Source organism: Dendrobates tinctorius, unplaced genomic scaffold (genome assembly GCF_039654945.1).
Source record: "Dendrobates tinctorius isolate UK_male_01 unplaced genomic scaffold, ASM3965494v1 ptg000035l, whole genome shotgun sequence".
NCBI lineage: Eukaryota > Metazoa > Chordata > Amphibia > Anura > Dendrobatidae > Dendrobates > Dendrobates tinctorius.
In genome coordinates this window covers 68,822,355-68,849,286 of record NW_027361703.1, presented here as the reverse complement: position 1 = coordinate 68,849,286, position 26,932 = coordinate 68,822,355, and the positions used below count along the sequence as shown (strand labels likewise).

Below are 26,932 nucleotides of genomic sequence, written 5' to 3'. Positions count from 1 at the left end.
TCGAGTCTCTAGCCAAATCAGCCTTTGAGGCGTCATGCGCTTCTTTTTGCCTCCTCGTGGGTGGCGAGAGCAATATCTGCCTGGGCCAAGATACTTTGTCGAGGCATTGTGGCCGCAGCTCCCACATAAGAGCTAGCAGATTTAGCAGACCAAATTGCCCATGCGGGTAAATACTTGTTGAATGCCTCCTTGGATGCTGCTTGCTTAGCAAGAGCAAACAGTAATATTGTTGCTATTCGCCGCATCCTTTGGTTGAAAACGTTGAACGTAGATCCGACCTCCAAAAAAACCCTCACTGGCCTACCTTTCCAGGGCGCCAGGCTTTTTGGGGCTAAGCTAGACCAGATCATCTCGGATGCTACCGGAGGCAAAAGTACTTCTCTGCCCCAATCCAGGCCAAGACGCCCTTTCAACAGAAAGGGCCCCCAGCCCTTTCGGCCTTTCTCTTCCTCAGGCGGATCCTCTCAGCAGGACCGTTCTTCCGCACAGGGAGAAAGAAGGAAACCTTCCTTCAAACCTGCCCCTCGCTGGAGATCTAGAAGCTGCCCCTCTAAGCCCTCCAGTTCTCACGGCCACAGATTTTCCTCTAAATGACGGGTCACCCCGACCTGGGAATCTTTCCAGGGTGGAATTCAGGTTTCTTCTTTTCAAGGAAACTTGGTTGGCGGCGGTCGATGACGCCTGGGTCAGGGAGATTGTCACATCAGGCTACAAAATTGAATTTTCTTCGCCCCCCCAAAAGGACGTTTCTTCCTCTCTCGTCCACCAAAACAGCCGTGTCATTCCCCAGGGCTTTCCCAGGCTGTCTCTTCCCTCCTAAACTCAGGAGTAATTGTACCCATTCCTTGGCACAACGGTTTTCCGGGTTTTACTCAAACCTGTTCGTAGTCCCAAAAAAGGACGGTTCCCTTCGCTCAATCTTGGACCTCAAACAGTTGAATCGTCACCTTTTGGGTTCACCACTTTCGAATGGAGTCCTTGCACTCGGTGATCGCCTCCATGGAGCCAGGAGAATACCTTTGTTCTGTGGACATTCAGGACGCTTATTTGCATGTTCCTGTTTGTGTGCAGCATCAAAGGTTCCTCAGGTTTGCCATACAGGAGTGCCATTATCAGTTCATGGCTCTCCCATTCGGTCTGGCGTCCGCCCCAGGATCTTCACGAAGATCATGGTGGCGGTCATGGCCATCCTTCATTCAAAGGGGATTCTTATAATCCCTTACCTCAACGATCTCCTGGTCAAGGGTCCATCTCTCCGAGACTGTGTTTACAGCCTCCAGATCACTCTGGACACGCTGCGTCTTCTCGGCTGGATAATCAAAGGGAAGTCGACCCTGATCCCAACTCGGCATCTCGTATTCCTGGGCATGGAATTTGTTACCAGCCAAGCTCGAGTCTTCCTTCCAAAGAAGAAATTTTCATCCCTCCGACAGAGGATCAAAGCTCTACAGCGCCCGGTCCCTCTTCCCCTTCGGCTCTGCGTGAGAGTCCTGGGGAAGATGATTGCCTCCATGGAAGCAGTGCCGTATGCCCAGTTTCACTCCCGCCCTCTCCAGCTGGCCCTCCTGTCTGCTTGGGAGAAGACAACGATCTCCCTGGACCGTCCAGTGCTTCTGCCTCTCAAGGTGAGTCAATCCCTAACTTGGTGGACGCTTCCCAACTCGGTCCTACACGAGAGATCCTTCCCATTCGATGGCAGGTCATCACCACCGATGCTAGTCTCCTGAGTTGGGGAGTGTTTTTTCTCCATCTGACAGCTCAGGGCCACTGGGATGCTCAGGAAGCTCTCCTCCCAATCTGTCTCTTGGAGATCAGGGCAATCTTTTTTGCCCTCATTCACTGGCAGTCCATCCTCGCAGGGAAGCCGGTCCGTATCCAGTCGGACAACGCCACGGCTGTGGCGTACATAAATCACCCAGGTGGAACTTGTAGCAAGCAGATCATGCTGGAGGTGGCGAAGATTCTGCGTTGGGCGGAAAGCCATGTCCCCGCCATATCAGCTGTCCACATTCCAGGAGTGGACAACTGGGAAGCCGATTTCCTGAGCCGTCAAGGGCTCGTGTCAGGCGAGTGGTCTCTCAACCCCCGCCGTCTTCCACCAAATTTGTCTGAGGTGGGGCGTTCCGGATGTCGACCTCATGGCGTCTCGAACAAACCACATGGTTCCCTGGTACGTAGTCAGATCTCGGGATCCAATGGCTGTCGGTTGCGATGCGCTTGTGAGCCCGTGGTCCCAGTTTCACATGCCTTATCTGTTCCCACCTCTTTCCCTGTTCCCAAGAATCGTGAAAAAGATAAAGGCAGAAGGGGTCCCCGTTCTGTTAGTAGCTCCAGACTGACCACGGAGGGCCTGGTATGCGGAGCTAGTGAACATGCTTTCCAACGTCCCCTGGAGGCTACCAGACCGTCCAGACCTTCTATCTCAAGGGCACTTTTCACCCGAATTCTCGGTCTCTGAATTTAATGGCATGGCCGTTGAGGCCGCGGTCCTGAGGGACGCAGGTTTTTCCCACAAGGTCATCCAGACCATGATTAAGGCAAGGAAGCCAGCATCATCTCGCATCTATCACAGATGTTGGAAAGCCTTCTTTTCCCTTCATCCATGACAGCACCACATGAGAGAGGGATCCGCCCCGCCAGGACAGGAACCTACTGAAACATAAGGGGCGGCACCTCTCCCCCGCTTCAGTTGGGTTCCTGTCCTGGAAAGGAATCCCTCTGACAGCGGCGGTGCCTGTCAGGATGAAAAGACCCAGGGCCATCCCGGCGTGTAAATATGCAGGGCTGGCTTACCTGCGACGCTGGCCGTCGGCAGCTGGTAGCGCAGTCCCCGGGGTTTTCCTCATACGGGCCCCGGGTTCGTGCGGGCACGTTCCGATGTCCACCCTTCGGAGGTTCCTCCCTGTGCCGCCCTCCCCCTGCGCGCGCGCCCGTTCCTTCCCCTGCATGCAGGGGAAGCCGGGGACAGAGACCGGCGTCTGACGTGGGAGCGCGACCGCTGACGTCATCAAGACGCGACGGTCATGGCGCCGGGCGCGACGCCGGCCAGGAGAAGCGGCTGGCGGTCGCGGGGGGGGAGGGGTAATGAGGGGCTCACTCACCGCATAAAAGGAGCAGAAGCGGCTGCAGGGGCGACAATGGCGTCTCAGGAGGATCGCTCACCGTCCCCATTGTCTCTGCCCCCATCGCAAGCTTCTGGTCGCAAGAGCCGCTCGAGCGGCAAAAGCAGCAGCCGTCCGAGTCACCGATCGAGGGATTCCTCGAGATCAAAAGAGCGCAGAGCGCACGCTCCTTCGCAGCTCCAGAGCCCGTATCCGTCTTTCCTGGGTGGTGAGTGATCTCCGTGAAAGTTAGACAATAATAGGCTTTCCTATGTCTTGTCTTTTTTTTTTTTTTTTTTTTTTTTTTTTTTAGGGAGGCAAAAAAGCTATAAGCAAAAAGAAAAATAGAGAATGTGCCATATGCCACAGCCCTTTAGCAAAAGACTACCAAAAGGACTTATGTGTCAGCTGTATCCAGCGAACTATGGCTGAAGAGGTGCCGAGCCTGGCAACAAACCTCAGATCGATGATAAAATCTGAGGTACAGGGCTCACTTAAAAAATTGTTAAAAAAGAAGAGTAAGAGTAGGAAAGCCTCCCCGAGTTCCTCGTCAGGCTCCTCCTCTTCGGAGTATCAAGTTGAGCACGGGTCATCTTCATCCTCAGACAGTGATACGGGGGGCAGACCTTGCTTTCCTGTAGAAGATACGGACGCTCTCCTTAAAGCCATCAGGTCCACTATGGGCCTGCAAGAGGAGAAGGTAGAGAGATCACTGGAGGATGTAATGTTTGGCGGCCTGCAAGAAAGGAAGAAGCGTACCTTTCCGGTCAATGACAAGGTTCAGGCCCTAATCGAAAGAGAATGGAAGAAACCGGAGAAGTCAGGTAGCCTTCCCTCCTCTTCAAAGCGAAGATACCCCTTTGAGGCTAAAGACACGGACGTCTGGGACAAGGTCCCAAAGATTGACGCAGCAGTGTCTAGGTCTTCCAAGAAGTCAGCCCTGCCCCTGGAGGATTCAGGGGTTTTGAGAGATCCCTTGGATAAAAAAGCGGACTCATACCTAAGGCACACTTGGGAGGCAGGGGGTCTGAAACCGGCAATAGCCGGCACCTGCACAGCCCGGTCATTAATGGTCTGGTTGCAACAATTTGAAGAAAAATTAGTCTCCAAGGTACCAAGAGAGAAAATATTAGGAGAAATGTACTTGCTACACGGAGCTGCCGCTTTCTTGGCTGACACCTCCGCCGACTCGATGAGGTTAACGGCAAGAGCAGCGGGGCTATCGAACGCCGCAAGACGGGCGTTATGGCTCAAAGGCTGCCCTGAGGACATTCAATCTAAGGCGAAATTATGCTCGTTACCATGTGATGGGCAGTTCCTGTTTGGGAAAAACCTGGATGACATCTTGGAGAAGGCCGGGGATAAAAAGGGCTTCCCCAGATTCATGGGTGATCAAAGGAGACCGCCCTTTCGGAGGGGAAAGTTCAATCGGGGCCGTCCCCCGGGAGAGCGGAAAAGGTGGGACGACAAGAGGAAAAAAGAACCAGGGTTCATGTTTGGGGGATCTACCTCAACCGCCAAAAAATCCCCGCAATGACGCCAGCCCTCCGGTGGGGGGAAGATTGAAGCTCTTTTCTCAAGAATGGGAGAAAATATCGGCCAACAATTGGATTCTGAGCATTATAAAGAATGGCCTAAAAATCCCTTTTTTCCAGCATCCAAGATCTTCATTTGTGGTGACCCCCGTCAGAAAGGAACCAGGGGAGCAATCAGCCATAGAAACAGAAATTTTAGGACTGTTGGAGAAACAAGTTCTAATAGGGCCCAAAAGATCGAGAGAAGGGGGTTCTGTTCTCCCCTCTTCCTAATAAGAAAACCAGACCTCTCCTTCAGAACGATAATAAATCTCAGGCGCCTCAATCAATGGTTCATGAACCAAACATTCAAAATGGAATCAGTGTCTTCGGCCATAAAGCTGTTACACCACAACTGCTTCATGGCCGTAATAGATTTGAAGGATGCCTATTACCACATCCTGATGCACCCAGAATACCAGAAATACCTGAGGGTAGCCCTATACATCCAGGGCGACCTCAGGCACTTTCAATTTACAGCTCTTCCGTTTGGCATCTCCATAGCGCCAAGGATTTTTACGAAAGTAATAGCGGAAATGACAGCTTTCCTTCGAATCCACAATGTGATTATGGTGCCTTACTTGGACGATTTTTTGGTCATTGGCAATTCAGAACGTCACTGCGCACATCAAGTAGAGAAAATAACAGAAACCCTGCAAAGTCTGGGTTGGATGGTAAACTTAAAGAAATCAAAACTTCAACCCCTAAGGAAACAAACATTTCTAGGTTTCGTCTTGGACTCCGACCGTCAAGTTTGTCTCTTGCCAGAGAAAAAACTAGAGAAAGTGAGAGAAATGACCCTTACAGCAATACAACAACCGCACATGACCCTAAGAAGGGCAATGTCCCTGTTGGGCACGCTAACAGCCTGTATCCCTGCGGTCAACTGGGCACAGTTTCATACCCGACAACTGCAGGCGGAAATCTTGTCAGCCCAGAAACGATTGAAAGGGCGTTTAGAAGGGAAGCTGGAACTTTCCGAAAAGGGGAAAAACTCTCTCACTTGGTGGCTAGACAGCACAAATTTAGCAGGGGGAACTTTGTGGCACAGGCCCGTGTCCGATGTAATATTGACGGACGCAAGCTCCTTGGGATGGGGGGCACACCTGAGAGGACAAATAGCCCAAGGATCCTGGGGTCACCTAGAGCAGAAGGCTTCCTCCAACTTAAGAGAGTTAAGAGCGGTAAACAGAGCCTTGGGGGCATTCATTCCCAGGCTACAGGGTCAAAATGTCCGAATTATGTCAGACAACAGGGTGGCAGTGGCGTATGTCAACCACCAGGGAGGGACAAGGTCAAACTCCCTAATGGACGAAGCCAAAAGAATCTTTCTCAAAGCAGAACAACATCTAACCTCCCTGACGGCCCTACACATCAAAGGGACAGAAAATGTTCAAGCCGACTTTTTAAGCCGCAACAAGTTAAAACAGGGAGAGTGGGCCTTAAATCGTGTAATATTCCAGAAGATAGTACAGTTATGAGGGCAGCCAGTGATCGACCTCTTTGCCACCAAAAACAACCGGCAGGTGAGGAGGTTCTGCTCATTAAACCCAGGGGAAAACCCGTGGGCAGTAGACGCTCTGCAAATCCCGTGTCTGTTCAAACTGAGCTATGCCTTTCCCCCAGTAGCGTTAATCCCGGCAGTGGTAAAAAAGATAAGAGACGAGCAAGCCAGAGTAATCCTCATAGCCCCGTTCTGGCCAAAAAGACCGTGGTTTTCACTACTGCAAATGATGTCTCTCTCGGACCCGTGGGTACTGCCAGAAATTCCAGATTTATTAGCTCAGGGGCCGATATTCCACAAACAAGTCAAGGGGTTCCATCTGACGGCATGGAAATTGAGAGGGCACTTTTGAGAGATAAAGGTTTTTCCCCGGGGTTGGTGACTACTCTAATGAAAAGTAGAAAACCAATAACAACCAACATATATGGCAGGACGTGGAAGAAATTTCTACAATTCCTGGGAAAACCGTTAGGTCAAGAACCCCCAATCGAGTCCATCTTGGAGTTCTTGCAGACAGGTCTACAGCTAGGCCTGGCGGTTAATACCCTCAAGGTACAGGTTTCAGCGCTGGGTGCATTATACAATTGCAATATAGCGGCAAACAGATGGGTAGCCAGGTTCATAAAATCTTGCCACAGATCTAGGCCAGTTTCCTTACCAAAAATAGCTCCATGGGATCTAAATCTGGTGCTGGAAGCCCTTACGAAGGAGCCGTTTGAACCCATACAGCAGATTTCAACTAAAAACCTCACCCTAAAAACCATCATTTTGGTAGCTCTAACGTCGGCACGTAGAGTTAGTGACTTGCAGGCCCTCTCAGTCAACCCACCATATACCCAGATATACCAGGATAGGGTGGTTATGAGAACAGACCCTGTTTACTTGCCGAAAGTAGTAACTAACTTTCACCGAAACCAAGAAATTGTCCTCCCTTCCTTCTGTGAGAATCCGAAAAACCCAGGGGAGGAGAAATTTCATAGCCTAGACGTTAAAAGAACCCTAGTAGAGTATATGTCTATAACCAGCCAGTGGAGGAGGTCTCAGTCCCTATTCGTAGCCTTCCAGGGGGCTAGGAAAGGTTATGGAGTGTCAAAGGGGACTATTGCCCGATGGATTAGGGAGGCCATTAGTGTAGCCTATTCAGCTAGTGGCGTCCCGGTTCCTGACGGCATCAAGGCTCATTCCACCAGAGCCGTGGCGACCTCCTGGGCTGAGAAAGCAGAGGTATCAATAGAGCAAATTTGTAAGGCCGCTACCTGGGCCTCACCCTCAACTTTCTTTAGACACTATAGACTAAATCTATCCTCCTCTGCTGACTTGACCTTTGGTAGAAGGGTGCTGCAAGCGGTGGTCCCTCCCTAAGGTGTTCGAAGTCTCCAGAATCTCTCATGTGGTGCTGTCATGGGTGAAGGGAAAACCACCATGGTTACTTACCGGTAGCCGGTTTTTCCAGAACCCATGACAGCACCCGTATATTTCCCCCCCTTTTTTCACCGTTTGGGTGTGCACAATAGTCGGGTGTATTTGTGTGATGTGGTGTTGGATAAATATGTAACTAACCGGGAAGTCCTCTCAAATGCTCTGTAATCCAACTGAAGCGGGGGAGAGGTGCCGCCCCTTATGTTTCAGTAGGGTCCTGGCGGGGCGGATCCCTCTCTCATGTGGTGCTGTCATGGGTTCCGGAAAAACCGGCTACCGGTAAGTAACCATGGTGGTTTCGGTGGTGCGAGGTCAACAGTTTGTTTCCTATGACCTTTTCTCTTCCCTCCGTCCTGGGTTTTCTGCAGACGGGTCTCGAGTCCGGCCTTTCCCTCAGTACCTTAAAGGGTCAGGGGTCCGCTCTGGCTATCCTCTTTCAAAGGGATCTGGCTTCTCTTCCTCATGTGAAGACTTTTCTTCAAGGCGTCGCTCACATAGTGCCTCCTTACCAGTCTCCGGTCGACCCTTGGGATCTGAATCTTGTTTTGGGCGCCCTCCAGCGTGTGACTTTTGAGTCAATTCAGGATATTTTTTTCCCTCATCTCGTGGAAGGTCGCTTTCCTGGTCACCATCACCTCGATTAGGAGGGTCTCAGAATGGGAAGCATTGTCCTGCCGTTCCCCTTTCCTAGTTTTGCACCAGGACAAGGTAGTCCTCAGACCGCTTCCTGCCTTTCTGCCATAGGTAGTCTCTGCCTTTCACATCAATGAGGACATCATCCTCCCCTCTCTGTGTCCCTCTCCAGCTCATCCCTTGGAGAGATCCCTTCACAAGTTGGACTTGATCACGGCTATTCGAATCTACCTTGCTAGGACTGCTACCTTCCGTCAGTCCGATTCCCTGTTTGTCTTCTCTGAAGGTCGTCTGAAAGGGTTTCTAGCCTCCAAATCCACCATTGCTCGTTGGATTCGTTCGGCGGTTCTGGAGGCATACCGCGTCCAGGCCAGACAGCCTCCTCCGGGGGTGAGGGCTCACTCTACCCGGGCTGTAGGAGCTTCCTGGGCCGTTCGTCCCTCCATACCTTTTGTGATATTTTTCAAGGTAGATACTCACACCTCTGCTGATGCAGGCTTGGGTAGGAAGATACTGCAGGCGGCGGTCTCTCACCGGCCGACCTAAGTACCCTTCTGTCAGCATTTATTTCCCAGCCTTAGGACTGCTTTTGGACGCCCCATGGTAACCTGTGTCCACCAATGAAGCGAGAGAGAGGGATTTTTCGTACTTACTGTAAAATCTTTCTTGGAGCCTTCATTGGGGGACACGGCACCCTCCCTAAATGTTGTACTGTGTTGGCCAGTGTGCCGTTATTTGGTTGGTACATAGGTTGAGTTCTTACAGTTAAGGTCTTATAGTAGCTCCTTATACTGCTTTTGCACCAACTGAGGTAATTTGGGCCTGTTGGTAGGTGTATGCTGCTGGGGAGGAGCTAACTTTTTTTCTCATTTGCTTAGTGTCAGCCTCCTAGCGACAGCAGCATACACCCATGGTAACCTGTGTCCCCCAATGAAGGCTCCAAGAAAGAGATTTTGCGGTATTTACCAAAAAATCCCCTCTATTCAGATCATCCAGGAGTGACTTTTATATTAATTTTAATAGATTTGTTGCATGGTTGTCTACCCTTAAGAAAAAAATTCCATCCACCATTATTTTTGCTGAAAAAAAATATTTCCAAAGTGCAGTATACTTTGCGTGTGTGTGTTGTAGCCCTCTTCATTTATTGATATCTTGAAGTCTAGAAGCTGTAAATCACAAGTGTGTTTTGGGATAGCATCTGGGCATGTATCACACTGAAATTTCTTGTTCCCAATTATAACAGATCTAACAACCCCATTAAAAAAACGGAGATTGTTCCAGCTGTTTGATTGTACTTATTCAGAAAATTCTACACCTACTGCATCTCCGTACGCTACACCAACCCATGCAGATATGCCTATCACAGATACTTCACTATTTACTACTCCTCCCAGAGTAAAATCAGAGGATGAAAGTCGTAATAACTGCAAGCAGTCCTGTTCACCAGTTACACCTGTAACTCCATGTACACGTGGGAATCGCTTGCATTTTGAGGTAAGCACCTGTAAGTTTTGCATTACAATGTATATGAAATAATTATCTTTGCATTTTAATATTGTGTGAAGGAGGCTCAGTATCAGATCACTGCTATATTTATAGTGGTAGGGAAAAATTTCTTGTACGGGTGTATTCTAGTCTCTTTGCTTTCAAAATCCAGTGGTTCTAAAACATAGACGAGAAGCGGATGTTTCCAGTATACATTTTGTTTGTGTAGGTTCCATTCTGTTTTGGATCAAATGCTGCCTCTCAAAATTGCCTTTACGGAGCGATCTGTTGTTTTTTTTCTATGTTGCAAGTGAGCCATGCTCATGACAATACGACCTCGCTAAGCTGCCAAGTGCACGATCAACAATCATCATGCACATGTCCTATTCTAATGAACTGGACATTTGCATGATTCCTTCTGATCTTCCTCGCGTCTCATCAGGTTTGTAGGGTCATTCTGTGCCAGAAAACCTTTTTATTGCACGCATGTTTTTTGTACATAACCCAAAGACGTTCCATTAAACAGGGTGAATGATTTAAACACTTTTGCCCCTTTAGCGTGCGCCACATTGGACGAAATACAAATTTATTGAATGGGCCCTGCTTACAATCTATAAGTTACCATCTATAATAACATGCATTGATATGTGTAAACCAAGTAGAAGTGGAAAAATATACAGATACGTGCTACTGTTCAGAGATTTCAGAATGTAAAGACAACTTTCAGTATAGATTTTTGATCATGGAAGTTTTAGACCTGAGACCTCGTATTGTACTTTTCATTCAGCACCTCTTTTTTTCAGATTATTTTTTACATTTGTCATTATTTTTCTTACAATTCTAGAGCATATCGTCACCAGAGAGTTCTCCAGAACTTAATCATAAACACTGCAGCCAAGATGTAAGTATATGATGTAGAATAAATAAAGCCTTTTTCATGTTCTCAACATATCTGATTTGTATAATCTACTAAACAGAGCAGCACTTCAGTTAGTGCAGGAAAAAAAGCTTTCTAGATTCTAGTGATGTGAAACATTCAAGTCTCAATGTGTAGAATGCTCACAGGCTCTGACTGATCATCAGTGCAGTTAGTGGAGAGCCAGAACTTTCAGTGGAAACACAAGTGTCACATTTTGTTTTTTTTCACTTGAAAAAGGCGCCGGTACGGTGTTGAAACATATTGTGAATTAAAAGCATTTTGGTCATCTTTTCTGGAAAATTGATTCACTTCAGCAGCGTAGCCCATCTATGATACTGTGGAATACCGTACCTCAAGAATTTATATCACAGCCAAAACAGTCGAAGGCTTAAAAAAAAGGCATATGCCTTTCTTTTTTTTTTTTTTCCCCTTCTCAACTTTGCGAAGTATGTAATGCCTTGATTTGCACCCAAATTTGTGATATTCTGTGGCAAAAAGTTCAGTAAATCAATCTTAAATTGCCTTGGTCATGCTATTTCTTGTTACACTATGCGGGCGACTTGAACATTTGGTGTAGGCTCTGCTCAAATTATTCAGTTTCTGAACCATTTGCCTTTGTGACTTGTACGTTTTTAAAAAGCCTGCATCTTTCTTTTGTGGACCAATTTACATCAAAAACTGACGTATACCATTTGATAAATGTAGTCAAGAGTTTTATTTGATGTAGAAAAACACTAATTTCCTTGAACTCAATGGTAAAAAATACGTTTTTTTTTAAAAAAAACTAGGTTTTTAACCCCTTGGCGACCTGCGCCGTACTAGTACAGCACAGGTCGCTTCCCTCCCTTTTGATGAGGGCTCCGGCAGTGAGCCCACATCTTTCCCGGTACATGTCAGCTGTTTTGAACAGCTGACATGTGCCCGGAAAATAATTGGTATCATTAAAAACGTTGCCTCTGCACACAAAAAATAAGTAGATAGTCAAGCTCAACGACAAAGTGAGATAAAATTCTTCACTCAGATTCCAATAGAGGATAAAATATCAGCAAGTATGAAGCAGAAGGTTGCGTTATCTACGCGTTTCAGGTGACGCAGCACCCTCACCCAACTTAAGATCACGAACAATGGAGACGCTACAGGTCTCGGAAAATGGTGCAATTCTTTGTTTTTTTTAAAAAAAACTCTGGATTTCTTTTCACCACTTACAAAAAGAACCTAGACATGTTTGGTGTCTATGAACGCGTAATGACCTGGAGAATCATAATGACAGGACAGTTTCAGCATTTGGTGAACATGGTGGAAAGAAAAAAATCCAAAAAACTGTTGTGAAATTTCACTTTTTTTTTTTTGCAATTTCACCGTACTTGGATTTTTTTTCTTCCTGTTTTTGAGTACACAATATGGTAAAACCAATGGTGTCATTCAAAAGTACAACCAGTCCCACAAGAAACAAGCCATCATGTAACCATATTGACGGAAAAGTAAAAAAAGTTATGCCTCTGGGAAGAAGGGGAGTGAAAAACAAACGCAAAAAGGAAAACCGTCTCAAAGGGGTTAAATTATGGTGTAGCTTTTGAAGATTTTTTTTTACTTTGTCATTTGATGTAGATTCCCCAAAAAATCAGCATCAAAGTGACAGGACTACTTTTTTTTTTTCCGTATATTATTTTTCAGTGGCAGTGTACTGAAAATACCAGAAACAAAACAAAAAAGGAAAGTGTTTTCCTCATGTAGATTAGTAGGAAGAGAATTCTAAGAGTATTTAAAGTGTTTTTTTTATACATTTTGGAGTTTGATTCCATGCTAAAAGAAAAAATAAATTAAAAAAACCTATTTCATACATCTGAGTTTCATGGTTTTTATCGTACAGACCATGGTTTACAGACAGATTACTGGTTTCCTTACCTGAACTTCACATTCAGCTTTTCTAATGAATGCTGACATGCTCCTTGCAAGCTTATGCCCCTATTCACCCACTGCCATAGCTGTGCTATTGCATGAGCTCATCTTATCAAGACAGCATCAAACACTCTGAATAGTGATGTCCTGTATAAATCTGAGTTGTATTTATTTTGTTTTGTGGGAAATTAATGTATGCAGCTTAATTTATCTTTCTGTTAACAGGGTAGTGATCGAACAGCAACAACTTTAGCTTTGAATTCATTGAGAAATTCTAATCTTACTGAAATTGGTGTGCAGGAAATAAAGACTATTGGTTATTCTAGCCCACGAAGCAGGACCGAGGTAAACAGGTCATGCACATCAGAAAGTGAGTCCACTGTAGACCTTCATTTGGCACTTGAAATAAATGAACATACTGCATTACAAAAAAATATGGAGCCTTTGTCCCGGGAAAGGACTGATACAAACAGCCAGCAGGAAAATGCTCACTGCGGACGGGGTGCAGTATATTCATCTTGGATCAAAAGCCCAGAAAGATCAGGGGTGAATTTCTCTGCAGTAAATTCTAACTTGAGAGACTTGACCCCTTCCCACCAGTTAGAAGTTGGTGGTGGGTTTCGAATAAGTGACTCAAAGTGCCTGATTCAAGAGGATGCCCGTAGTTTGTACATGGAAGGATCAATTTTTTGTTCTTCAGAAGAAGGAATTATTACTGGATTTGGTAGAGCACTTAGTAGCGATGGTGTTTTGGATGCAAACGGAACACCATTAAATCCTCCACAAAAGAAAAAGGTTAGTGAATATTATGCATTTCATTTTTAGCCCTATTAATAACTTTGCTTGGATTGTAATTATTTAGGGTAACAAATAAGTCTGATAAAGTAATGCCACCAGGTTTTTGCCACCTAATCTGAAAAGCATGGTGAAGAGAGAATCTTTTGATTCCAGCTAGGTGTCACTTATTAGTCGTCTTGCTGTTGTAGTTTTTATAAAATCACTGTTTCGTCAGCAGGAGATTATCTCTAGAGGACTAGTAAACCTGCTGCCAGGTAGTCATGAGTTTTGTATAACCTATCCTTCCCACCACTGATTAGCAGCTTTGTGCCTATGCCCAGTGTATTCAGAAAGCTGTCAGTCGGTGTGGGCAGGATTATACAGAGCTCAGCATTCATAGAACTGGTAGATCTGCAGGTGATAAAAACAAAGTTTACATATATAAAAAAATAAACATGCACCCGAATAACTGATACATTACTGCAAAAAGGGTCTCTGGCCCTACATGTTACTCTTTTTAGCAATAATCTGGTGACAGATTCTGTTTTAAGAAATTCTATGACACCAAATGGTATTATAGGACCACTTTAGAAGAATGGCTAATTTGGCTAGGATTTACTGTAAAAGCGTTTAATTCCGACAGATGCTCCTTGGTAAAAGGCTACAAACTAATATACTGACAGTAACTCTTTCTAGCCAACCAAAAGTAAATGAACGCATTGCATATTTCCTGTGGGTTTCCATTGTAGGTTTGCATACAGAAAGTCTGCAATATAATACGCTATCAGCTAAGCTGATAAGGTTCTCAACAAATCTCATGTACACATTACGAAGATTACCTTTACCATAAATTGATGTCTACTTTAAATGTTAAAATCCACAGCATGTCAATTCTTTATGGGGAATGTAAATGGTGAAATCTGTTGCAATCCCGCAACTGAACTGTACATATGCTGTGAATTTACCCTAAATCTCCCATAGCTTTAAAAAATTTTTTAACATGGTCCGTAACAGCTTATTTTCAGTCCATGCGCTGTTCAATGGCGTTCAATTGCGTTCACGGACTGAAAATAATCTTGTCTGAACTTTGCCTAAATGTAATGTTCGCATATGTGTTATTGGCCATTTTCTACATGCATCGGATGTCAGTGTTGCAGAAAAAAATTGCAACATGTACATTCAGTGCAAGTATATAGTAGGCAGCTTCTGCACACCTGCTATGCAGACTGTCAGTCATGCCCACAAAGTTTAGTGATCATCTGAACTTAACGCTAGATTTTAAGTAATCACAGGCAGTTATGGAGCCACCTATTTAATTTGAAAATCAGAAAATATTATTTTGTATTTGGACAATACAACACACAAACTGAACAAATCACAATTGGGTACTTCAGTTGTGCTTTGTGGGTATAACTGTTCCAGCAATGCATATCAATGCATGCTTGTTTCTTGCATCTGAGCATCAGCACTTATATATTATGTTAGAACATGCTGCTGTTTCCGCTATAATGTTAATACAGTGCGAAGATATTCAGGAGCATGGCACACGTACGTATGTAATATATATGTGTGTATGTATGTATGCATGTGTGTGTGTGTATGTGTGTGTGTGTGTATATATATATATATATATATATATATATATATATATATATATATATATATACGCACACACACACACGTGTGTGTGGGTATATATGTTGTGTATGTGTGTTATATATATTATAAAAAAAAAAAATTCAAACTTTTCTTCAGAAAACAGTCCACCAAACCTTCTTTGTTTAGTGTATATTTTATCAGCAGCAGTATTGATGCAACAATTGTTTGCTTTTTCCAGGTATCCTTATTGGAGTACCGAAAAAGGCAACGTGAAGCAAGAAAGAGTGGCTCAAAGCCTGAAACTTTGCCTCTGGTCACACTTTCCCCACACACTGAGAGCGGAAATATATCTGGGAACTGTTCTATTGCTGCTGCTACTGAAAACTGTAGTAACAATGGGGAAAGTTTTGAACCAAATGAGAGTTTTGCAAATTTGACTGTACCACTGCCAGCCGAAGTCCAGAACACCTCCCCAGAGGAGACAGACCAAAGCTCTCAAGTCACGGATGCGACTGCTAATGAAAAAAGTGATCCAGAAGCTCAATGGTACATAAGTTTCATTTCCTAACCACTTCTTTTTAGCTTTTTTTTCTGTTCTCAAGCCTAGTTCTCATCATTCACTGTTTAAACTGATAAAGGGGTTCTCGCCTACCATATTATTGATGAGCTATAACTTGGTTGAGTCATCAAAATGAGATCTGTGGGGGTCTTACAGCTAGCACAGTCACTGGTGGTTCCTGTTATCCGTTCTGTCAGCAGGTGGATGTTAACAGTGTGTAGAGTAGGGCAGCACACCTCCATTACACTGTTATAAGAAAGGTGGATAGAAATAGATATTTCCAGATAAGATGCTACTTATATTCCTGAAATTCTGTTTCCAGTTAGGCTACTGTTCCAGTAGTTATATTATTACGTAGGATTTCAATGAAGGGTAACCTCTATACGATAGCTAAATGGATAATCTGAATAGAGAGAGATATATCCAGTATTTATTAACAATCTATCGTACGCCTCGTTAAAAATCAAAATATAAGTATAAGGCTATGTGCACACAATGTGGATTTGTTGTGTTTCCGCAACCTTTTTTCCTGCATGGAAATGCACCAAAAACGCAAAGGATTACTAAAGCAAGATTGATCAATGACAATCCTGAATTGTTGTGCATATGATGCGGAAAATTCCTTCCTTATTCACAGCGATTTATTTTCAGCAGCTTGTCAGTTCTTTTTTTTTTTTTTAAATTCGTATATTGAACCTCAGGACATAAAAATGTACAACATACATATTCGCTTATGATAACAAGCATTATACAGAGCATACATGTTTCCATCCATTTGAAATATAAAGCAAAGAAATTGCACTCTCTTATTGATAAACAAGGTAATATGTACATACCCTTCCAAGCATACGCAAGGGATAATTGGCTATACACTGTTCAGCATGTATATCAATCAAATTTTACAAGCCTTATCATATCACTCGGATAATAAAGTCTAACTAAAAATTCCTAAACTACGACTACCACTACATCAACTAGTATCTACTATTTCTCGTTCGCCTTATTGGGGGACACAGAGACCTTGGGTGTATGCTGCTGCCACTAGGAGGCTGACACTATGCACAAAAAAAGATAGCTCCTCCTCCGCAGTGTACACCCCACCGACCGGCAGAGAATTCCTCAGTTTAGCTTAGTGTCAGTAGGAGGTGGACACGGGTCTTTTATTAGACCCATATCTACCTCGTCGTGCGTCGTTCCTTTTCAGGTTCTACGGAGGGATACAGAGTGAAAAGTCACATCTGTACTCCCACATGGAGTCTGCAAGTACGGCGTGTCCTGCCACCCCGTATCCTTGCAGTTCTCCACGGCAGGACCAGCCAGACGGACGCCGACACCAAGACGTGCCAGCGACTCCAGGGGTCCTTGTCGCCAGTCTCCCTCCCACTCGCCTACCAGAGCCTGTCGGTTGGATGAGACGCAAGACTTCTTCAGACAGGTAACGGATCGTGGATAGGTGAGTATTAGGCCCCGACATTCCCGACGGTCACCTCTTCAATGGTCACAGGGGTAGGCGCTGCGGTCGCTCGCAGTCGCCACAAGGCTATAGGCAGCTCAATGTTGCTGGGCATCCCCCCCCCTTCCCTCCCCCCTTTCTGGGTACAGGGAGCACAGAGTTTTTTCCCATTGGGAGCGACTTGCGACTGCGGCGTCCCACTTTTTCGGACCTCCGCGTCGACCCCCTGCTGACAGGCGGCCGCCGCAACTAATTTAGGCCCCGGCTTCAGTTCGGGCCTACCGCTGCGTCGCGGCCACGCCCCCCGCCCCTTTCTTCTAAGCGGGCTTCTCTCCCGCTCTTCCCAGGCCCTCCCACCGCCTGTCCTTCACCTGCCCAGCCTGCTATTGGCTAGAGGGCGGTGAATTTTAACCCTTTGAGGTGCTCCGCCCCCCCTCCTCTCCTAAGGCGCGCTTTTTCTCAGGACGGCGCCATTTTCCCAGCCTGTTAGCCGGACACCAGCTCCTCACTGGACAGCATCTTCTCCAGCTGGTTTTTTCAGGAGGTCTGTCGGCCGGATTTCGCTCTGACCTGCATCCACTGACAGGTCGCAGAGCATCGCTTCTGGGGACACCGGACCGTGAGTAGCTCTGCACTGCAGACTGACCCTTCTCCGCCCTCTGTCCCCCAACCTTCCGGCATTACCTCAGCTTTTCACTATGTCTAAGTCTGATCGTACCCGCTTTACCGCCCCCCCCTGCACTTTAGTCAAGTACTTTGCATGTTCTTCGTGCAATCGCAAACTCCCCTCTGCCTGGATTGTAGCAATCCAATTCAGCCTGACGCCGTCCAGGAGCCATCTGCGGCCCCAGGTGGGAGTGAGCCCCCCATGCCTGGCTGGGCCTCCTCGCTATCTCAATCAGTGGCAGACCTCACCAGGGTGTCTCAGTCCCTGGTGGCCGTTCTTGATAAGTTGCCCCTGGACTCTTCAGCAGGGCCAAGCAGGTCCCAAATTGTTCCATCTGAATCAGCCAGCGGTAGTCGCAAAAGACCCAGGCAAGATTCCCAGACGGAATCCTCTCCTAGTCCCATCTCACCGCATAGCCCTTCTCACCAGTCTCCCTCTCGGGCCTCCTCTCCCGAGTCAGGGGAAGCGCTTTCGGACAGGTCATCTGAGGGGATTTTAGAGCTGGATTCAGACCAGGATGCAAGCATGAAGGTCACAGTGCAGGACCTCATTGCTGCGATCCATCATACCTTCGATATTGCTGACTCCCCTGCGAAATCCTCAGATCAGGAGGTTTCGTTCAGACGGGCAGAAACTCCCTCCAAGGTTTTTCCTTTCCATTCCCAGTTTGGGAAAATTTTTACCAAGGAAAGAGAGGATCCGACCAGACGCTTTCAAAGAGGAAAACGTCTCGGCATACTCTACCCATTTGCTAAGGACAACTGGTCGGCCTCTCCCTCGGTCGATCCGCCCGTGTCCAGGCTATCCAATAACACGGTTCTCCCGCTTTCAGGCGTGGCGTCCCTAAAGGATTCTAATGATAGGATTATAGAATCCCTGGCGAAGTCTGCCTTTGAAGCGGCTTCAGCGGCGGTGTGTCCAATCTTTGCTTCATCCTGGACAGCAAAGACCATAGCCACGTGGGCAGACGACCTTCGGCAGGGCATCATAGATAAGGCGCAACCGGAGCATTTGGCCAATCTCGCCAATCAGATCTCCCATGCTGGGGACTATCTTCTCTCCGCTTCCTTGGATGCTGCATCCTGTGCAGTTCAGGCGTCAAGCAACGTTATTGCAATTCGACGTACACTTTGGCTAAAGGCATGGCAAGCGGACTTGTCTTCTAAAAAGTCCCTCACTAACCTGCCTTTTCAGGGGGTGCGCCTCTTTGGGTCCCAATTGGACCAGATTATTAAGGACGCCACCGGAGGCACGAGTTCACTCCTCCCTCAGTCCAAGCCTCGCAGACCCCCACTAAGGCGTCAGTTTCGACCCTTTCGGACTTTCCGCCGTTTCAATACGGTGGACAACTCCTCCAGCCAACAGAGACCGCAGGCTCGCCAGGAGAGAAGGAAAGTTTCCTTCAGACCCACTCCTTCCTGGCGACCCCACTCCTCCCAGGGCAGACCGTCCAGATCTAGATCTGGACGGTCTACCTCAGCATGACTATCATCGGGCGCGCGAAGGGCCTTTCCAATTGGGAGGTCGACTTCTTTCCTTCAGGGATGTTTGGCTGGCCGCCGTGGAGGACGCCTGGGTCAGGGAGGTCGTATCCTCAGGATACAAGATAGAGTTCGTCTCTCTCCCACGGGATCGTTTCTTCGAATCCCGGCCTCCAAAGGATCCAGCCTTGATCCCGGGGTTCTCTACAGCTATCGCCGCTCTCCTCAGTTCCGGGGTGATTGTGCCCGTTCCCGAATCGGAGCGCTTCACGGGGTTCTACTCGAACCTGTTTGTAGTGCCGAAAAAAGACGGCGCAGTTCGACCCATCTTGGATCTCAAGCTGCTCAACAAGAGGGTCCGCCTTCGCCACTTCCGCATGGAGTCGCTTCGCTCGGTCATCGCCTCCATGGAGGAGCAGGAATTCATGTGCTCAATAGACATCCAAGATGCCTATTTACATGTTCCAATTTTCTCCGGACATCAGAAGTTCCTGCGCTTTGCGATTCGACAGCACCACTACCAGTTTGTCGCACTGCCCTTCGGTCTTGCCACCGCTCCCAGAGTCTTCACGAAGATCATGGCTGCGTTGATGGCTTTGTTGAGAGTCAGAGGCCTCGTTCTTTTCCCGTACCTAGACGATATTCTGATCAAGGCTCCCTCATTCCAACAGGCTCACCAAAGTTTGTCAATCGTCCTGGACACTCTTTTCAATTTCGGGTGGATCGTCAACAGGAAAAAGTCCTGTCTGGTTCCTACCCAACGCCTGGTCTTTCTAGGTCTTCTGTTCGACACTCGTCGGTCAAGGGTCTTTCTCCCACAAGAAAAGATTCTCTCTCTGCAGCAGGAAGTACGATCGCTGCAGACCTCGCGATTCCCATCCCTCCGTACAGCCATGAGGGTCCTGGGAAAGATGGTCGCGGCGATAGAGGCAGTTCCCTTTGCCCAATTTCACGCCAGGCCTCTCCAGCAGGCCATTCTGTCGAAATGGAACAGGTCGCCTCGGTCCCTGGATCGCCCTGTCCATCTTTCTTACCGGATCAAGCGGTCTCTCAACTGGTGGTTGTCGTCACCTCTCATTCTATCGGGTCGATCCTTCCTTCCCATTCACTGGCAGATAGTAACCACAGATGCCAGTCTCCTCGGTTGGGGTGCTGTGTTCCGCAACCACACTGTTCAGGGTCGATGGTCGGATCGGGAATCAGCGCTACCGATCAACGTTCTGGAGATTCGAGCGATCCATCTTGCTCTGGTCCACTGGGAAAGGCTCCTCAAGGGACTGCCGGTACGGATTCAGACAGACAACGTTGGCATAGGTCAACCGCCAAGGGGGAACACGGAGTGTTTCAGCCCTGGCGGAGGTGTCCAAGATTCTTCGTTGGGCGGAGTTTTCCGTCCCGACAATTTCCGCGGTTCACATTCCCGGCGTAGACAACTGGGCCGCCGATTTTCTCAGCCGCGAGGGTCTCGCGGCGGGAGAATGGTCCCTACATCCGGAAGTGTTTCATCTGCTCTGCCTTCGGTGGGGAACCCCGGATGTAGACCTCATGGCGTCTCGCCTCAACAGGAAAGTCCCACAATTCGTGTCCAGGTCTCGGGACCCTCTGGCAGTGGGCGCCGACGCCCTGGCCGTTCCTTGGTCCCAGTTCGAACTTCCCTACCTGTTCCCTCCTCTGCCTCTTCTTCCCAAGCTGTTGAAGATGATCAAGGCAGAAGGACTTCCGGTCATTCTCATCGCCCCGAATTGGCCCAGAAGGTCTTGGTTCGCGGACATTGTCAACCTTCTCGCGGACGCCCCCTGGAAGCTTCCAGACAGAACAGATCTGCTGTCTCAGGGTCCGATTTGCCACCCCAATTCTCGGCCGCTCAATTTAACGGCGTGGCTGTTGAGACCGAGGTTCTGAAACGAGCAGGATTTTCCGACCACGTAATTCAGACCATGATCCGAGGCAGAAAGCCATCATCTTCCAAGATTTACTACCGTACTTGGAAGGCCTATTTCACTTGGTGTGAGACCAATAACGTCGCGCCCATGTCCTTTTCGCTCCCTTCAGTCCTAGCGTTTCTTCAGGCAGGATTGGATGCGGGGCTTGCCCTCAGTTCCCTGAAGGGTCAAGTTTCGGCGCTGTCCATTCTGTTTCAGAAAACGTTGGCTTCCCGTCCTCAGGTTAAGACCTTTCTTCAGGGCGTGGCTCACACGGTCCCGCCGTACCGGGCGCCCGTGGATCCATGGGATCTTAATCTGGTTCTTGAGGTTCTGCAAGGTCCGCCCTTTGAACCCCTCAGGGATATTTCCCTTTCTCTCCTTTCTTGGAAGGTAGCCTTTCTGGTGGCCATCACCTCCGTCCGGCGCGTGTCGGAATTGGCAGCTCTTTCGTGCCGCTCTCCCTTTCTGGTTCTCCACCAGGATAAGGTAGTTCTGCGGCCTCCGCCCTCGTTCCTTCCGAAGGTGGTGTCCTCGTTTCACCTCAACGAGGATATCGTGCTCCCGTCCTTTTGTCCGAATCCAATTCATCCCCGAGAGCGGTCCTTGAACAAGCTGGACCTGGTTAGGGCGGTAAGAGTCTATCTGTCTAGGACGACTTCCTTGCGAAAGACAGTCTCTTTTCATTATCCCTGATGGAGCGCGGAAAGGTCACCCGGCGTCAAAAGCCACCATTGCTTGCTGGATCAGATCGGCTATCCTGGAAGCCTACCGTGTTAAGCGTCGCGGAGCCCCTCCGGGTATCAGGGCCCACTCTACTCGAGCAGTGGGTGCCTCCTGGGCGGTGCGCCACAGAGCTTCCGCACTGCAGCTTTGCAAAGCTGCAACATGGTCATCGGTTCACACGTTTGTGAAATTCTACAGAGTCCACACCTACGCTTCGGCGGATGCCAGCCTAGGTAGACGGATTCTGCAGGCCGCGGTGGTGAGTCCGCTGGCCTGATGGAAGTTTGTTTCCCACCCCAGGGACTGCTTTGGGACGTCCCAAGGTCTCTGTGTCCCCCAATAAGGCGAACGAGAAAACAGGATTTTTGGGTTGCTTACCGTAAAATCTGTTTCTCGGAGCCTTCATTGGGGGACACAGCACCCTCCCATGTTTTACAGCTCCTGTTCTTGCTTTGGTTGAATGGTTACAGTTGAGTTGTTTATGTTGTCAACCTATTCTGTTACTTCTCCTACTGCTTTCTCACTAACTGAGGAATTCTCTGCCGGTCGGTGGGGTGTACACTGCGGAGGAGGAGCTATCTTTTTTGTGCATAGTGTCAGCCTCCTAGTGGCAGCAGCATACACCCAAGGTCTCTGTGTCCCCCAATGAAGGCTCCGAGAAATAGATTTTACGGTAAGCAACCCAAAAATCCTGTTTTTCGCAGCCTGGTTTCCTATATCATATTATCTCGCATGTGTTGTCTCAACCTTGCAAAGTAAGATGAGAGGAATTCCACCTCTCCCAAATCGTTTCAAATTTACCCGGGCATCCGCTATTTTGGTATAACGTGCGCTCATATGGAACAATCGAATTTACCAAATCAATCCAAATTCTAAGGGAGGGACATGAGCCTCCCATCAACCGCAGTGCCAGCACCTTTCGTGCCATAAACAGTGTCTCGCGCAGGAAGACCCCGGTATAGCGATCCCAAATCTCCTCATCCCATACCCCAAACAAGCAGACAGGGGCTTGTACCAGGGATGTCATTAACGATGTCACCTCTTTCCAGTAATGTAGGATAGTGGGACATTGCCACACCATATGGATAAAATCTGCATCTGGCGAGTGACATCGCAAACATTCTGATGATTGAAACCGACCCATCCTAAAAAGTTGTCAGGGTCCAGTATGATTGATTTATTATATATAATTGTATTATTCTGTTATTAATAGATGGTGATACTCCGATCGGAGATTCCAGGATCTCCTCCCACTCCTCTCCTTGTGTATTAGGGATAAGTCGTTCCCACTTCCTCTTAAACCCTTAATGACCAGGGGTATTTTTGGTTTTACATTTTCATTTTTCCCTCCCCTTCTTTCCAGAGCCATAACTTTTTTTATTTTTCCGTTTATATGGCCGTGTGAGGGCTTATTTTTTGCGGGACGAGTTGTACTTTTAAATGACATCATTGGTTTTACCATATCATGTACTCGAAAACGGGGAAAAAATTCCAAGTGCGGTGAAATTGCAAAAAAAGTGCAATCCCACACTTGTTTTTTTGCTTGGCTTTTTTGTTAGGTTCACTAGATGCTAAATCTGACCTGCCATTATGATTCTCCAGGTCATTACGAGTTCATAGACACCAAACATGTCTATGTCCTCTTTTATCTAAGTGGTGAAAAAAAATTCCAAAGTTTGCTAAAAAAAAAAAAAAAATTGCACAATTTTCCGAGACCCGTAGCGTCTCCATTTTTCATGATCTGGGGTCGGGTAAGGGCTTATTTTTTCCGTGCCGGACTGATGTTTTTAATGATACCACGTTTGTGCAGATACGTTCTTTTGATCGCCCGTTGTTGCATTTTAATGCAATGTCTTGGTGACCAAAAAAACGTAATTCTGGCGTTTTTAATTTTTTTCTCGCTACGCCGTTTAGCGATCGGGTTAATGCTTTTTTTTATTGATAGGGCGATTCTGAACGCGGCGATACCTAATATGTGTATGTGGGATTTTTTTTTACTGTTTTATTTTGATTGAGGCGAAAGGGGGGTGATTTGAACTTTTAGGTTTTTTTAATTTTTTTTTATTTTTAAACATTTTTTTTTTTTTTTTTTTTACTTTTGGCATGCTTCAATAGCCTCCATAGGAGGCTAGAAGCTTGCGCAACCCGATCGGCTCTGCTACATATGGGCGATGAGCTGATCGCCCATATGTAGCAGATTTACTGCTGTGCTTTCAGCGCTGACCACCGGGTGGCGCTGAAAGCCATATGCCTGGAACAACCATAGAGGTCTGAGACCTCTGGTTGTCCAGGCAACATGACGCCGACCCCCGATCACGTGACGGGGGTCGGCGATGACGTCATTTCCGGCCCGGCGGCCGGAAATGCTATTTAAATGCCCGCTGTCAGCTTTGACAGCGGCATTTAACTAGTTAATAGGCGCGGGCGGACGGCAATTCCGCTCGCGCCTATTGCGGGCACATGTCAGCTGTTCATAACAGCTGACATGTCCCGGCTTTGATGCGGACTCAGCGCCGGAGCCCTCATCAAAGCAGGGGAAATGTCTGATGACGGACTGTGTCCGTCATTGGACATTAAGGGGTTAATAAAGCTTATGGCTGATTCTGCCCCTACTGACAGCATGTATGTATATAAAGAGGAGATGAGACCCTGGGGACCCTGTGAATTAAGGATTCCTATCAGAGGTAAAGATGAAATAGTACAGCCCACACCCCTACACCTCTTGTGTGATTTGAAGAGCCGATCTCAGCTGTAAATAGCGAAAAAATTGAGATCTCTGGATATCATGTGTAACTGTTCAAAAGACAATAAGGTCCCCTGGTCATACAAATCCCCCATCGAGGAGACATGCTGAATCCAAAAATCAGTGGATGGGTGATTTAGCAATTCCAGAAAATCATTATTCCACAGGGGCATTTCAGCTATAAAATCTTTAAACCCAATTGCTTTCTTGATTTGCCTCCATGTTAATCGTGCCATTCGGAGCATTGGCAGCAGACGAGGGGCATTAGTCTTCTTTAACTCAAGGAAACCTAATGGGCAGTCCGTTTGTGCAGCGTGAAGCAGGTTACTTTCAGAGTTGGGGAGGTAATTATCCGGCATCCATTTACGTAAAGCTTTTGCCTGCCCAGCCAAATAGTACAGGAAAAAATCTGGTAATGCCGCCCCACCTCCCTTTTTTTTAGGTCTTTGTAAAGTGGACAATTTACGTTTGGGCCTAGTTTTCCCCCATATAAAGGATGTGATCAGGGAATTGAGATTCACAAAGAAAGATTTGGGTACCATTACTGCACTGTGTTGAAGGGAGTAGCTAAGCTTGGGGAGTAATATCATTATAATCAGGTTAATGCATCTGGCTACAGACAACTGAGGCTGGTTTCACATTAGCGCTTTTTAAGCGCACGCACGGCCGGGGGTAGCTCCGCCCCCGAGCCGGCTCTCTGCCCGGCGTGCCCGCCCCTTGCTTGTAGCGCCGCCTCCTAGCGGACAGCGGCGCCTGCGATCGGCGCACCCTATCTTTAGCATAGGGTGCGCAGATCGTGCGCAGGCCGTGCGCTAGTTGCGCTTTGACCTGCGCTGCGCACTTTTGACGGTGCGCCGTGCGCGCCAAAATCCGAAAAGTTTGATTTTGGCGCGCACGGCGCACCGTCAAAAGTGCGCAGCGCAGGTCAAAGCGCAACTAGCGCACGGCCTGCGCACGATCTGCGCACCCTATGCTAAAGATAGGGTGCGCCGATCGCAGGCGCCGCTGTCCGCTAGGAGGCGGCGCTACAAGCAAGGGGCGGGCATGCCGGGCAGAGAGCCAGCTTGGGGGCGGAGCTACCCCCGGCCGTGCGTGCGCTTAAAAAGCGCTAATGTGAAACCAGCCTGAAGCTTGCTCCAGGATGCAAATTTAACTTTAACTAGTTCCAGCAGTGGGTGGACATTAAGTTGTAAGTCAAGCGTACTATTGTGAGATATGTAGATACCCAAATATTTAAGAATACAATAGACAGCGAGGAGAGAGCCTCCAGCTGGGGCATGGGAAAGGGATAACAGGGCAGACTTCTCCCAATTTATATATAAGCCTGAATATTTACTGAATCTATCTATAATGGCTATCACCTACGGCAAAGTTTCTTCCGCTTCATTCATGAATATCACCATGTCGTCAGCATATAGACCTATAGTATCTACCCGACCTGCTATATCTATACCCTTAATGCCAGGGGAAGACCTTATACGTATTGCCAGTGCCTCAATCGCAAGGGCGAAGAGGGCCGGGGAAAGGGGGCAACCTTGACGAGTCCCCCTATGTAATGAAAAAGACTGAGATACAGAATTATTTACTATAATATGGGCTTTGGGTTTCATATATAATATTTTGATCCATTTTATAAATTTATCACCAAAGCCATATCTTTGCAAGCATGCGGAGAGGAAAGGCCATTCAAGAGAGTCAAAAGCCTTGGCAGCATCTAACGATGCCAGTGCCCATTTGTTGTCTGGCATTAGGGAACTATATTGGACTATTGACTGGACTCGTCTGATGTTAATGGAGGTACTCTTACCAGGCATAAGCCCGTTTGATCAGGATGTATAGGGTTCAATATAATTGAATTCAGTCTGGTAGCTAGGATCTTGGTAAAAATGTTATAGTCCACATTTACTAATGAAATAGGGTGATAGGATCCACATTCCAAAGGGTCCTTCCCCTCCTTTCTAAGCACTATGATGTTAGCCTCATAAAAGGACTTGGGCATAGATTTTCCTTCCCAAATTCCCCGAAATACCTTCACCAGAAGTGGCGTCAATATATCCCGGTATTTCCTGTACAATTCAATAGGGAACCTGTCTGGTCCAGGGGCCTTCCCAGAGGCCATGTCCATTATAGCATTTTCTATCTCCTCCGCGGTGAACACAGCGTCCATAAGGGTTCTCTGTTCAGGATCTTCTTGGGGAAGTTATCAGTCACTTTTAGATTCATATAATGACCTGTAGTAGTTGTTAAAACAACCAAGTATCTCCTCAATCGAAGACACCAATAGACCATCCGCCTTACGAATCTGTAATACTGTGTTAGAGGTGTTGTGTTGGCGCACTAAATAAGCAAAGAATTTGCTTGCCTGGTTTCCCAGTCTGAAATAAGATTGACGGGTAAAGAATAGTTTACGCTTAGGCTTGGAGTCTAAATCCTGGGCGTATAACCTCTGGGCAGCCAACCACTCAATCCTG

At 47.4% G+C, this 26,932-nt stretch overlaps 1 protein-coding gene across 6 annotated transcripts in view; it reads left to right on the top strand.

Moving 5' to 3' along the window:
* Positions 1-26,932, top strand: part of KMT2E (lysine methyltransferase 2E (inactive)) — a 240,329-nt gene that overhangs the window by 169,417 nt on the left and 43,980 nt on the right. For all 6 annotated transcript variants that reach the window (XM_073573622.1, XM_073573625.1, XM_073573624.1 and 3 more), the window contains 4 exons: positions 9,475-9,725; positions 10,561-10,617; positions 12,760-13,329; positions 15,149-15,456. In XM_073573622.1, coding sequence (XP_073429723.1) covers positions 9,475-9,725; positions 10,561-10,617; positions 12,760-13,329; positions 15,149-15,456 — 1,186 coding nt within the window. The remainder of the gene's footprint in view (positions 1-9,474; positions 9,726-10,560; positions 10,618-12,759; positions 13,330-15,148; positions 15,457-26,932) is intronic.